At 35.4% G+C, this 13,834-nt stretch overlaps 1 protein-coding gene and 1 long non-coding RNA gene across 2 annotated transcripts in view; one reads left to right on the forward strand and one right to left on the reverse strand.

The window, feature by feature from the left end:
- The window catches only part of DNaseII (deoxyribonuclease II), a 151,511-nt gene that overhangs the window by 35,171 nt on the left and 102,506 nt on the right, over positions 1–13,834 (forward strand). Inside the window, exons 2-3 of the mRNA XM_081764801.1 lie at positions 10,399–10,585; positions 13,588–13,828. Coding sequence (XP_081620927.1) covers positions 10,399–10,585; positions 13,588–13,828 — 428 coding nt within the window. The remainder of the gene's footprint in view (positions 1–10,398; positions 10,586–13,587; positions 13,829–13,834) is intronic.
- On the reverse strand, positions 705–9,310 carry LOC145688888 (uncharacterized). The gene is made up of 2 exons (XR_014132009.1): positions 9,228–9,310; positions 705–2,910 (listed from the first exon to the last, which is right to left on the reverse strand). It is a non-coding gene; the product is annotated as an uncharacterized LOC145688888 (long non-coding RNA).

Raw genomic sequence — 13,834 nt, forward strand, 5'->3', positions numbered from 1 at the left:
GAAATCTAGTTACAATGAAGGATTTATGGTAGGGACAAGTAAACCCTTAGATCTTGACCTTCGAGGAAAAAAATTGGTTATGTTTTTTCGCGATGTATAGCTGTCTAAAAAAATCATGAAGATACAATCATCATCATAAAATAAAATATGACGAAAAATATGAAACATATTCTCTTATGCGGCCCATACACGTAAACGCATGCCTGAAGAAACAGCCCGACTTGCATGAAAAATGATAAAACCACAGGCAAGTTGATCGTGTATGGCCTCGTTCATTCATGTTGAAAGTTTTCAAAATCTTCTGAAAACATGCTTGATGTTTTTGCCGTTCTGCATGCATGTTTACCGTGTATGGACTCGTTCATGCAAGGTGGTGGTTTTATATTTTGGTCCGCCAATCACAACAGCGGAAGAAATCACGTGACTCTCTCCTCCGTCGCATGCCAAAGTTGTTGAAGATGAATGGTCTACGTTGACAAGGTCGTTGAAGATGGATGATCTGCGTTATATAACAAGGGATTCTGTGCGTGAATTTATTCAGGTATACAAAGAACTACCATTTTTGTGGAAAGTAAAATCAAAAAAGACTATTGTGTGGGGAAGGACGTAAAGAATTCTGCATACGAAAATTATTATTAATAAAAAAAATTAAAAAAAAAAACAACAAAAAATCACTCAATTTCTTTAAGATTTCCTGACAAAAATATTTATTTATTATTCGTGACTAAACACACCATAATTATTTTATTAACAGCTATATCTCACTTCCTGTTTCACACCAAGTGAAAAAAAAAAAGCAAATGAAAACCAAACTGAAAAACTTAATAAAAAAATTTTCACCATATTTTCCACCTGATAAAAAATGTTTTTTTTTAAAACACTTGACAGCATATAAAAATATAATGTACTTACAAATCAGTTTAGTGCCATTGTTTTGTAGCAGTATTTATAGTACCTTGTTAAAATGTTTGTCTTCAAACTGACAAATATAAATCACAGTAGATTGTGTAATTTGCTGTTAAAAAAAATCGAAGTCCATTTGTTTATGTAGTTTATATTGACACAAATCTAAAGAAGAATCACACACAAAATATTATAAATGGTGTATAATAATATAGTTCCATTATCGAAACCTTTTCAATTCAATTTGGACATGATCCGCACAGGAGCACTAGATTAATCGGTTGTAGCATACGTGGTAGCAAGGTTGTACATTTGGTTATTCCATACACGGAAGAGGTGAGAGAGCACATTCGATAGGTAAAAAATTTACCGTAAATTATTAATTATTGTAAACTTTGTTAGTTTTAAATGTCTGAAGCGAGGTAGTCTTGCGATGTTTTAAAGGCTGGTCATTTACTGAATCATTTTTTTTTGGGGGACTAGCCCTGATGGGTTCCCCGTGGCTACACCCTTGTGGTACTGAGATTAACTTTCATTTTTGTCGGATCAGGAAGAAACACAGAAGCAACCTGTAAGCGAGAGAGACAGAGAGAGAGAGAGAGAAAAAAATCATTATTCCAACTATGTTTTCACACTTATTCCTGTGTACTGACATGTAGAATTAACAGACATCGATGGTTACCACTTGTTGATAGAATCATATTGTCTTGCTATTCGACTCTTCCTGGTCCTCCATATTTCTCTACTAGTAAGTCGGACAGCATGTTGGTACGTGTGTGGGCAAAAAATTCTTCCAACATGTATGATGAAACAAATCTTTCATGTATGTTGATCATGCAAGTGTGTACGTGTGTGAGCCCCTTTACTTTCCTACTGTACTTTCTCAGAAATGTATTAGGTTAAGTCAACAGGGACCACATATTTTTTCTACTCCCGGGCCTCCAGATGAGTTAATCCAGCCCTGGTGTCCTTTATATAATTCACCAAGTATTAATTACACTTTACAATTCTTACATCTATGGGTCAGCCCGCTAACACCATCTGCATTAGGGTTTCTGGATTTGGAGAGAAAGAAAGTTCCCATCACAATGATCTGTTATCGGCAAAACGCCTACCATAAATGTTCCTTCATCTTTGGAAACTGGAAGTAATCGGACGGAGCCAGATCAGGTGAATATGCTGGATGGGGCAAAGGTTCGTAAACACATACACACAAAAGTAGAGTGTTTCTGCTCCTCGATGTTTCGGCGCATTGTCCGCTAGCAGCAACACATCCTTCGGGAATGAACCTCGTCTGATTGTTTTTTGTGCATCTCAACTTTCGCAGCAGGTTCCTGTTATGTATTTCTTTCATTGTCACTTTTTTCTTTTGTAAGTAATCAGTCAAGATCTCACTTTTATGATCTTCAAAACACAGGCAACATGACTCTGCTTGATTAATGCTGAGTTTTAACTGTTGTGGGAGTGGAAGACGAAGTATGTTTCAATGTTTTACACAATTCTGTGATTTCAGTGTCAAATAAATACACGCAGCATTTATACATAATCACTAATTGTTACAAGAGCATCTTGTAATTGTAGTGTAGGTCAAAAATACTTTGTACACATTGCACATGTAGTTGTTTTCGAAAAGGTGTCAGGAATCGGGGAATCCAGCTTTCTTCTACCTTTCTCATATGCAGAATGTCATGTATATGATGTGAATAGACCCCTACTAATGTTCTCCCCTAGCTATACAATTAATAGTCACACGTCTATCTTCAAGAATTAGCTGCTAAAATATTGCCACCGCACTTGGGTCCGTAGCGTTGACGGACAACCTTCTCTTGGCTCATTCTGTAGACTTTGTACCACCCGAATTGAATTCTTTCTTCCTCCGATTCACTGTGTCATAAAATGAACATACGCCACCATCCACAGTTGCCATCTCTTCATGTATCACTTCGGACTTTAAGCAAAGTCTCAAGTGAAGAATATGATTACCTGGTCTTCCTGTTACACATAGGCCTAAAAAAGAAAAAAAGAGGGAAAATCATAAATTTCTATTCGCGGACCGAATGAAACACATATGTCCGGCGGGCCGACGTTTGGTCGTTATTGCTTTAGAGCAGTGCTACCTAGGTATTCAACCATTTTTCCTCGCGTATCCCTAGACACAGTTCGTCATCCAATTGTGTACCCCTGAAGCTGTTTAAAAGAAATTAAATCGCAATTAACTTATTAAACTTAATACACATGGTCTGTTGATTAAAAACGGGGACAAATAGAGACACAAGAAAAGGACAGTGTGCCAATCAAAAATTTATTTAGAGGGGGATAAAGTGCACATTCGGAAAAATGAAAATGAATTTCAAAATATATGGGATACATCCAATTCTACTGAAGGGATTTTACCCTCATCCTCTCTGATAATTCGCACACTGAGGACAATGTTAAAATTTCAAAAAAGTAAAGTAACTTCTGAACTTAACTACATGTATTTTCTCCACTATGATCATTCAATAAATGCTGGCTTATTTTATAGGATTACGTACCCCCGGTTGAATGGCACTGCTTTAGAGAATCGGATGTTTTAGTAGTACAGTAGGCTTTCGACTATATGAAGTTCTATAATTACTCACTTCCTGTCCCATCCATACCATTAAAACACACTATTTATACCAACTAGTTACTATTTATACACACTCAGACTAGTATTTATAAGTTCTTTACCTATTGTACTGTACGTTAACAATAAATAAATAAATAAGTAAAATAAAAATAAAAATAAAAAATAAAGAATAAAAGGCATGGGAAACGACACTAAACTTCCTCGCTTCAATTCCTTAAAATAAATCATGTTATGCTGCAGGTATTAATGAAACATTTTACTGAAAACTACAAACAAAATTATAAGGTGTTTTCGGAAAACTGTACCGAAAGAAATCTCATCCCCATAACCAAACTACTCCTTTTGGGTTGTTCCATAAGAAATAACTTTTGCAATATGTTAGGGTTATGAATGAAATATTTCTTTATAAAATAATAACAAAATCGCATGAGTGTTATTTTACAAAATTGTAAAAAAAAAAAAAAAAAAAAAAAAAGATTAAACTACCCCTTGTGCATATTTTCATAGAAGTGATTTATGAAACATTATAAGAATAATAGTGAAATATTTATTTATAAAATATGACCAAAATATCGTCTGTTTCGTTTTTGAGAAAGTAATCTGAAAAGGAACTCACCTACAAGAGTAAACTACTTCTTGTGGTTTTTTTCTTAGGAAATATTTACACAATATTATAATTATTTTTTTAAATGAGTTTAAAATATTAAAATCATTATAATAAAATGTAAAATATAGGCTACGACTAGCCCTTTGGGGATCCTATGGTACAATTTTGTACCATACGCGTTTTTCATGGTACATTGCGTTATTTCTCTTCTATTTGAGCTTTTTCGTCCGGTTTTTTTTTTTTTTTTGTTGTTGTTGTTTTTCAAGTTCAGAGGCCTTGTAGAAGACATTACGTATGGTTTCAGACCTTCCTGCGTTTAGACATAGGAGGTGATGACGTCATAAGTCAAAAATTTATTTTCTCATTTTCTAAGCCTATGTTCAATATTTTTTGGCGGGCTTATTTTTCCACGTAGAAGATTGAAATTTTGCACAAACATTCAGTCCACCGAGTAGTATTTACCAGATTTTTTGTTCCGATGTCAGTGCTAAAACAGGGGGGGGGGACCAGAGGGGCAAAGGGGTGAAAAAGGGATATTTTTACCCCCAAAATCCCGTTTCTCGTCATTTTCCCGCCTCACATACATGATGGGGACACGTGAGTCATACCGTCTGAAAGGCAGTTCCATTCTGAAGAGAATGACGGTCGAATCATTGTCCTAGGGTAATTAGGGACGTCTCACTGATTTTTTGAAAAATATACTTCTATATAGGGAAAAATGGGACATGGTGGGTATTTTTTGTTTGGCGGGCTTACTTTTGCACCTAGAAGATTGAAATTGTGCACAAACATTCAGCCTACCTAGTAGTATTTATCAGATTTTTTTCAGATCTCTGCATTAAAACAGGGGGGGTCCAGAGGGGGAAAAACTGAAAAAAGGGATTTTTAGACCAAAAAAATCCCGTTTTTCAGGATTTTTCCGCCTCACATACATGATGGAGACACGTCAGTCATACCGTCTGAAAGGCAGTTCTATTCTGAAGAGAATGACGGTCGAATTATTATTCTAGGGTAATTAGGGACGTCTCAGTGATTTTTTTTCAAAATATACTTCTGTATAGGGTAACATGGGGAAATTTCTGAATTTTTTTCTGGCGGGCTTATTTTTGCACCTAGAAGATTGAAATTGTGCACAAACATTCAGTCCACTGAGTAGTATTTAACAGATTTTCTTTCAGATTTCTGCGTTAAAACAGGGGGGTCCAGAGGGGCTAAAATTTGAAAAAAGGGAAATTTAGACAAAAAATCCCTTTTTTCTGCAATTTCCCGCCTTAGATACATGATGGAGACATGTGAATGGTACCGCTTGAAAGGCAGTTCTATTGAGAAGAGAATATGGGCGACACATGACCCTAGGGTAATTAGGGATGTCTCAGGAATTTTTTTCCCTGAGATCATAGTGTTTTGTGGTAATTTGGGGCATGGCGGGAAATTTTGATAAAATTTCTCCCTCCCTTACTATTCAAGATAGAAACTTAAAATTTGGCACACACATTCAGTATACCAAGTACTATTTCTCAGATTTTTTAAAGATGGCTACGTTGACACAGGGGGGTCCAGGGGGGCCAAAGTTCGAGAAAAAAATTCCCTCCGAAACTTTTACTTTGACATTTTTTCCCGCTTCTGGTATATGGTATGAGCATGCAAGTGGTACCATTTGAAAGCCAGCTCTATTCTGAAGAGAATGAGGTATGAACCATGATCCTAGGATAAATAGTGTCGATATAGTAGCTGCTTGACTGAAAGTCTAAAAAATAGCCCAAAAAGCCAGGATCCGGAAAGGGCTAGGGGGACGCCAAAAAGTCACTTTGCCCGGGTGAAAATTTTGCCTTGGTTCCCCCCTTGTTGTCCGGAATCATGTCTCATACAGAAATAAGGCGTTTACTTTTCAATTTAGTTCATTACGAGTTCAAAGGAATGAAAATGTATACTAAAAGAGAATGTGTTCAAATATTCTGAAGCTATTCTTTATTTATAGATTTGAATTATATTTACTAAAGAAAAGTACAAAGTAATTATCTCAATCAGTATTTTAAATATTACCATATTATCTAGGTATTTGAAAATATATAACTATTACAAAGTGTCCTCAAATACGTTTAATACTCAAATTGAATCTTTATGTAGCTATGTTTAATTGTCCTGTCTTGGTATTCAATAGTAGTTTGCTAACATCGAAAAATCCTACCTTCTGAAACGACATGTTATTTCCAGTTTAGTTGGCAAACCCTTGAGCGATCACGTTTATTTTGAAAACACGCACACAATAAAAAAACCTGCTAAAGTATGTTATAATTGTTTGCGTGTGTTTGTAGCATTAGAGAGAACTATAAACAGAACTTGAAACTTAAGGCTTATGTAGCTTTCCTTGCTACTTAATCCATATATACCTATGTGCAAACCAATATATACAGTACATATGCAGTACAGAATTCCTTTGTGTTTGTTAGTGCTGTTTAAATTATTAGAATGACTTTTCTGTTGTTCAAATGTCTGTTCTCAATATTCCAATAATTATGTTTGTCATTCAATTAACTACGGTAATCGTTATTCGAAGCACTATTCAAATTATTATTCATTACCACAGGGTCGGCTCTACCGTATGTGCAACACGTTCATTTGCACAGGGCAGCACGTTTCAAGGGATGACAAAAGCTGTCATAACTATATTATTTAAATATTTCTTGTTGGAAATAGACTTTAATAGTTAAATTTACTAAACTGGCCTTCTATTTGAATACTACATTCATAAATCATGTTTAGGTCTCATTAGTTTAAGGTCACATGGTCTGTGCTAAAGCAAATGGTCAAACAAATCCTAGCATGGATTACTTGATTGTTGTCAAATACAAGAATTAGATTCTCGAACAGTAGCAAGCACCTGTTCCATTTAGTTAGTTATCACAGTTTTTGATATGAAAACTAACCTTGTCTTTATCACAAACAATTATTATTGAAGGTGGAAACAAATTCATGTTTCATTTTTTTTTTACAAATGATGAAGGAAAATCAAGAAATAAAGATAAAAGAGCTAGTTGCACTGGAATTGCAAACTGATATATTGAGATTGAAGCTTGACATATAAAAAGGATTTCCGTCTTTCATTTGCAGGTGTATTTACATTATCTTTCTCTAACATAATATATTATTATTTAAAGAAAAGAAACAGACACGAGATTGTATTTATAGTGTTTAGGTATTTCTGAGTGCGAGTGCCTTTTCCTTCCTCTTCATTGTTCATGACGAGATAGCATACTTAAAATCTTCGTTTTTAACATTTGTTCTTTGTTGAGAAAGGGGACTTCGAATGATGCCATTGCATAGGGCGTCAAATTGCCTAAGGACCGGCCTTGCATTATCCAAATCGACCTATTATTCGAATAACGAAGATTCGAACAATTCGTTAATCGAATTTTAACAGCATTATTAAAGTACATAGTTATCATAAGCTTCTTTCTGGGATGGGAACCCCGAGTTTGATTGTCGGTAAGAGCTCAAGTGCTTCAGATTCCATGTTAAATTGTAGGCCCACGTCACATATAGTTTCGGTGCTAAAGAGGAATATTAAATTCCAAACCAACCACCATTTAAATAGAATTAAATTAATATAGGATACAATCTTCTGATAATAAAAAATCATCTCAGTCTGTGAGTACCGTTTATTCCCAATAGTTAAGAATCTCCGCTTTACTATGTTTATTGCCTGTTCTACCTGCTTTACTTTATTTGATAGTGGATAATGATAATGATGATCATGAACATGCTTTGCAGTTTATTATTAAGCCAAATTCCTATTAAATGTATATAAGATGGTAATTACGTATATGAGGTCCACAAGTATTTCTTCCATGTCAACCATTGTGTAGTTTATTAATTAAACAACACGAGCACGATATATAAACTACTGGCATTTGTTACCGCACTGTTAGAATAGTGCAAGTTTTACCACCAACCTCACTAAATTGTTGATTTTTTGCCCAGTAAAAGTGTCCAATTAATGACTCATTGTCCGTACTCACCTGATTTATCACTTAATGACCTATGTTTTGTTGTCACATATGAAATATAAGATACATGGTGAGAGATTTGTGCCCCTTGAAGCAGTTACTGACGCATTCCAAACCAAACAGCGGTTTCTGAGGCAGCAGTTTCAGATTTAAAAAAATGCTTTTAAAATTGATTTAATCGTATGCATGAAATGAAATGAAATCTTTCAGTTTAACTTCCCATGTTTATGCTCTTTTGGCTAAGGGAGACGATGATATAGTAAATGAATAATGATGGAAAAATTGGTGGAATGAAGAATGGGAGGAAACGGGAGTACCCCGGACTTGATGTTGTCCAGCACAAACTTACTTGGCCGGGGTTAAGCGCATGCAAAAGTATATCAATCTTAAAGGTGAATACTTTGAAAACAATAAAGCCATATCCAGAATTTCACATGCCTACTTTTTATATTGATTGCAGAAACTTTTGCGGCAGCTCTTGTGTTTAGGAAGTTGGTATTGATATATACAAAGTTCTTTTTAAAAAAATGTATACAGCTTTAACTTCAGCGTGGTACATATCATTACAATAAAGTGCAATACAAGTTTCTGCACCTTCATCTGGGGTGTCGTTGCAGTTTTCTAAAACCTTATACGAAGAAGCAGGGCTTGTTGTAATGCTAGGTCTTCTAGGGGCTTCATTACGCACGGGTTCTTGTCAACGCAACGCAGTCTCTATAATTACTTCTTCCACCTTTTGCGTTGTGTTGCGGTCTGCAAACTTTGTGAAGTCTGGAACAGAATGCTGGTCCAGGACTTCCATGTGTACTGTCTCGTAACTTAAAATAATGGTTTTTGTTGCTATTTGTAATAAGTGATTGTGGGAGATTGCTTATTGTTATACTCGGTAGTAGGATAATACTACTTGATGCATTTTGATAATTTAATGAAGGTAATTAATTACATAAAGAAAAGGTTATGACAATAATATGTAGTACATAAAGAAGGTCATGACAATAATATAGCATTACAGGTTTAACAAAAAATGCCTGTCATGGAGAAGACCTCCATGCACGAACTTCTTATGCGTTGTTTCTCGGCATAATTAATAAGTACTTACAGAAGGTTATAGCGTACAGGCTGAGGTCCATCCTGATGAGGTTCTAATGGTCGACTCTGTCTGTTCTGACTGACTGCCAATGAATGACCAAAAACTGACCCATTGTTTACAATTTCTTACGTTTATATACTCTGTTTTTGGATTTTCACCTATATGCAGTTCCTCATTTTGTTTTTATTTATTTGGACATTTTCACTTTCATTTTTAGCTTTCATTTTCTTGAAAGTTCGTTTACGGAACCTCATCCTGTTTGTTTCTTTTATATTTTTAATTTTGGAAGTTTTAATACACATTGAGAAGAAATTATATTACAGTACATTACAAATGTTACCGTGCGTCTCAAACTTGTCAACCATGTAATTGTCAAGAATATGGAAGTTTCTGTTTCAAACTCACGCTTCTAGTGACGTTGAAAGTTCAGCATCATTTGTGAACTTTGAAATACTATTTCAAAATGAACTTTCGTTCCTCAAATGCCAAGCCTGTATCCCCCATTTTGTTTCACTAGCACGCGTCATACGTTTCAGGTTACGACCCGCTCGGGAGAGCAATACTCCGAGAAGTACGTTTTATTTCTTCGCGCGCTACAAAATTTATATCATGGGGTCAAGGTGAAACAGAACGAGGCCTGCGGGAATCCTAACCCGTTCCTCCTCCTCCTCCTCCTCCTACTACTACTACTATTAGTAGTACAACTACTACTACTTATCTGCAGAAAAGTAAGTAAATTACTTTTTGAGTATTATTTTCATCTTATTTTAATTTAAAAAGTGTTATAAAATGTTAAAAAAAACTTACCTTGGGCCAGGTTTGAACTCACGCCAAAAGCGATTTCCGTTATTAGCCCGTAGCCCGACAGCAGCAAGCATTTGATTTCTGCTATATATTAGCTACGTGGCGTAAACGGATAACGCTAACCAATCAGAACCGTGTATTTAGTTCCTACTTTCGAGAGTATTACTCTCCCGAGCTAGTCCTCTCATGTTACAGACATGAAAGTACCGACCGATATCTGTTGAGAAATGATATTTCACTTGTGCTTCAAAAACAACACGCAGGCATCATTTGTTAAATTTTGTATATGTATTTTTGAGTTGATGGACTCTGTGATTTTACTTAATAAAAGTACAATATATTTATTGATTGACATGTATTACTTCTTGTATTCCAGGTTTATTTTGTACAAGTTACCACAGATCGAAGCAAGCAAAAATAAATTAATACGTGGTGGAGTGGCTTACCAGTATTTAACATCCAACAATCCCAAATGGATACTCTCTAGTAGACCTATTAATAGTACAACATCGGTGCCAGGACTTACGCTTAATTTTCTGTACCAAGGCACTACAATTAATGATGTAAGTAAGTTTTCTTTTTTTTCTTCTTTTCTATATTAAAAGTTAAAACTTTTTGATTCTGGAAGCTAAAACAAAGTTTAGTTTGTTTGTTTTTCAGTCTCGAGCATTTATATCACTTCACTGAATGCCATCAACGTTAGTTGTGCTGAAATTCGAGAAAGAAATTTGTTTGTACCCTCCAAACAAAGAAATTTATATACAGAGCCGAAAGAGTTAACCACTTAACTTAAAATCCCCAATTACGGTATATCGGATTTTTAATTCTTACAAAACTAACTAACTAAATAAGCAAAAATCTCGAGAATAGCCTATATGGATATCTTTAAGCATTCTGTAATTTTTTAGAACCACGAATTTGCACATTTTGTTGTATCAGTAGTTACATTTATAGCTTCAGTGATATGTAATGATAATAGGTCTTTTCACAATGAGCTGGCTGTTCCTATAAGTTCAAACGTTCAGAGCGGAAAGTACAGTAGATTATTGATAGCTGATGGTTAGCTGTGTTCCCTGATTTATTTTTCTTCGCTGTTTGAAAGAAGTTTCATTTTATTGATGTAGATCTAGCATACAATGGATTCGAAAGTAAGCTTTTTCGGTCGCAGTGAAAAAACAAACATTCTCCGGATTTGAAAGTGGCTTATCTTAAAGTATTGTAAATGACGTGAAATGTGTATTTTCCTTGTTGGTATTTTTTTTTTGTATAATTTAAAAGAGATTTCCATTGTAATTCACTGTAAAAAATCCTTTTATTTCAGAAATTATTTTCTAATTCACATTTTGACAAAATGAATAATTATATTTGGGATTTTAAAGTGACTAATTTTTAAAGCATTAAAACTGGCGTTGTTAGGCATAACCGTGGAATTTACAATAGGCAATAACATCCATTGATAACGACCGTCAAAATTTTATCAGTAAAGTAATGTTTGATTTTCATCGAAATGCGAAAAATAAATACATAGTAAGTTAAGAGGTTAAAGAAAAATTAAAAGAAAGGAAATGTACAGGACATTTTTTTTTTAAATCTTCGTGTCTTGTATATTTTTCATTTTGCTTTCCTGGTCCTTGTATTTAGATCAAATCAAACAACTCATTACATATTTTCTGTGAGAAATGTCGTGTTATTTATATGCACAAGAGGAAATGAACGCTAATGAAACGGAAGTTGAAGGAGTAATGACAACCTATTCTCCAATCGAGAATGAGATGTCCAATGAAGAACGCTGAAACATGATTAACCAGTTAATAAGTCCTAAACACAACCTAGATCCCCAAAAATGGATCCTATGTCATTACTCGAATAACTTCCGTATACTCGGAACGAAGAAGCTACATTGGAATTACCCAGAAGAATTATTTCAGATTCTTTGCCAAGGGGTGGGAGGCTAGATTGTTCACCGACACAAGCGGTATATATTAGTGTACAATTAATGAAAAATCATGTTTTTCTCAAATTCGCAGGGGGCAGCTGCCCCACCTTCTCTCCCCGAATGACGCTCCTGGAATTATATGTAGTGGTTGAAATAAATAAGTACACTGGAGTACACTGCTACTTTTAAGGACTCAACAAGATGTTAAATTAACATTAATATTGAGATCCAAGATGATCAGTGTACGAGGATCATCCAAAACAAGACATTTTGGCGCGAAACACAAACGACAGTTATGTGCAAAAGATTTATGGTACAGAAACTACGCACTTTAGTCAAGTGGTCTCCAACCTTTATTTTCCACTGGCGATAAACTTTACAGAACACCTACGACATAGTGGCACACTTATGTGTTAATATACCAACAACATAAGCGCCTATAAGTTTGTATAAAATACTGGCTATCGCTGTCGCTGGAGACGTTGACTGGTTCAGTCTGCACCAAAGTTAATTTTAACTACTTATTACATACTGTGAGATTTTAAATTCTAAAATTTCGCCACACACCTAATTGGACTGTGGGTACACCGCTTGGGAACCACTCCCTTAGGGGCGGATCCAGAACCGACTTCTGGGAGGGGGCGGTGGGTTGTCATACTGCTACTTTTAAGGGCTCCAAACTTTGGAATGGGTACACCGCTTGGGAACCACTCCCTTAGTCAGTGGCGGACCCAGGACTGACTTCTGGAGGGAGGCGGTGGGTTGTCATACTGCTACTTTTAAGGGCTCCAAACTTTGGGATGGGTTTTATTTATATATATAAAATAAGAAAGTTCCGATCGCCCCTATTGCCTCCCCTGGATCCGCTCCTGCCCTTGGTCTACTTTTCAACATATTTGTTGTATACATTCACGCATTTATCATAGTATGATTTCAGTTTCTCTCTACTATCTTTGTATTCTTGCCAGCACTGGCGCAAATCCCGGGGGAATGAGGGGGACATGTCCCCCTCAATCTTGGAACTGGAAGGAACTGTCGCCCCCAATAATCCGATTTTTTTTTTTTTTTTTTAGGAGGAATATGATAATTTGTGTCCGACTGTCACAAAGGAAAGTGAGGTGAAATTGATGTCCCTTGCTGTATAATATACAACAGGTTCACCTCAGAAATCAGATTCATCTAGCGTAATATGAGTCTCATCTCTTCCTCCTACGTAAGAATAAGCCTCAAATCTGCCCGCCTCCCGCCTCCCAATGTTGATAACAACTGTGCTCCCCTGATCCTCAACAGCTTCGCTTTGCTTCACAAATATTTTGAACATCCCTTAAAAAAAAAAAAAAAAAAAGTTATGGGAACGGTCTTACTCGTCCCCCCAATGTTGAAGACAGATATTTACGCCGATGCTTGCCGGTGACGTTGCGACAATACCGATTCAGCATATAATGATTAACATGCATATACAAATCCATATATAAAAATTAAGCATAGAAACGTATCTTCTATCTTCTTTTCATGTGTATTGTCAGCGTTACTATAATAATAATAATAATAATAATAATAATAATAATAATAATAATAATAATAATAATAATAATAATAATAATAATAATAATAATAATATTCTTTCAGGGAGTAGCAAGTGTCTTGTACAACGATCAACTTCCGAATGGTACAGTGTCTATAATCCAGGGCCATACGAAAGGAGTAATAGCTGCTAATAAAGATGGTGGTTTTTGGTTAGTTCACAGTGTTCCACATTACCCACCAGATCCAAGGATTTCACACGCGTATGAATATCCAAAGACTGGCTTCAAATATGGACAAACTTTCTTGTGCATGAGTTTGAACATAAAATCAGTCAATGACGCTGGTAAGT

Source organism: Thermobia domestica, chromosome 7 (assembly GCF_964235325.1).
Source record: "Thermobia domestica chromosome 7, izTheDome1.hap1.1, whole genome shotgun sequence".
NCBI classification, from domain to species: Eukaryota; Metazoa; Arthropoda; class Insecta; order Zygentoma; family Lepismatidae; genus Thermobia; species Thermobia domestica.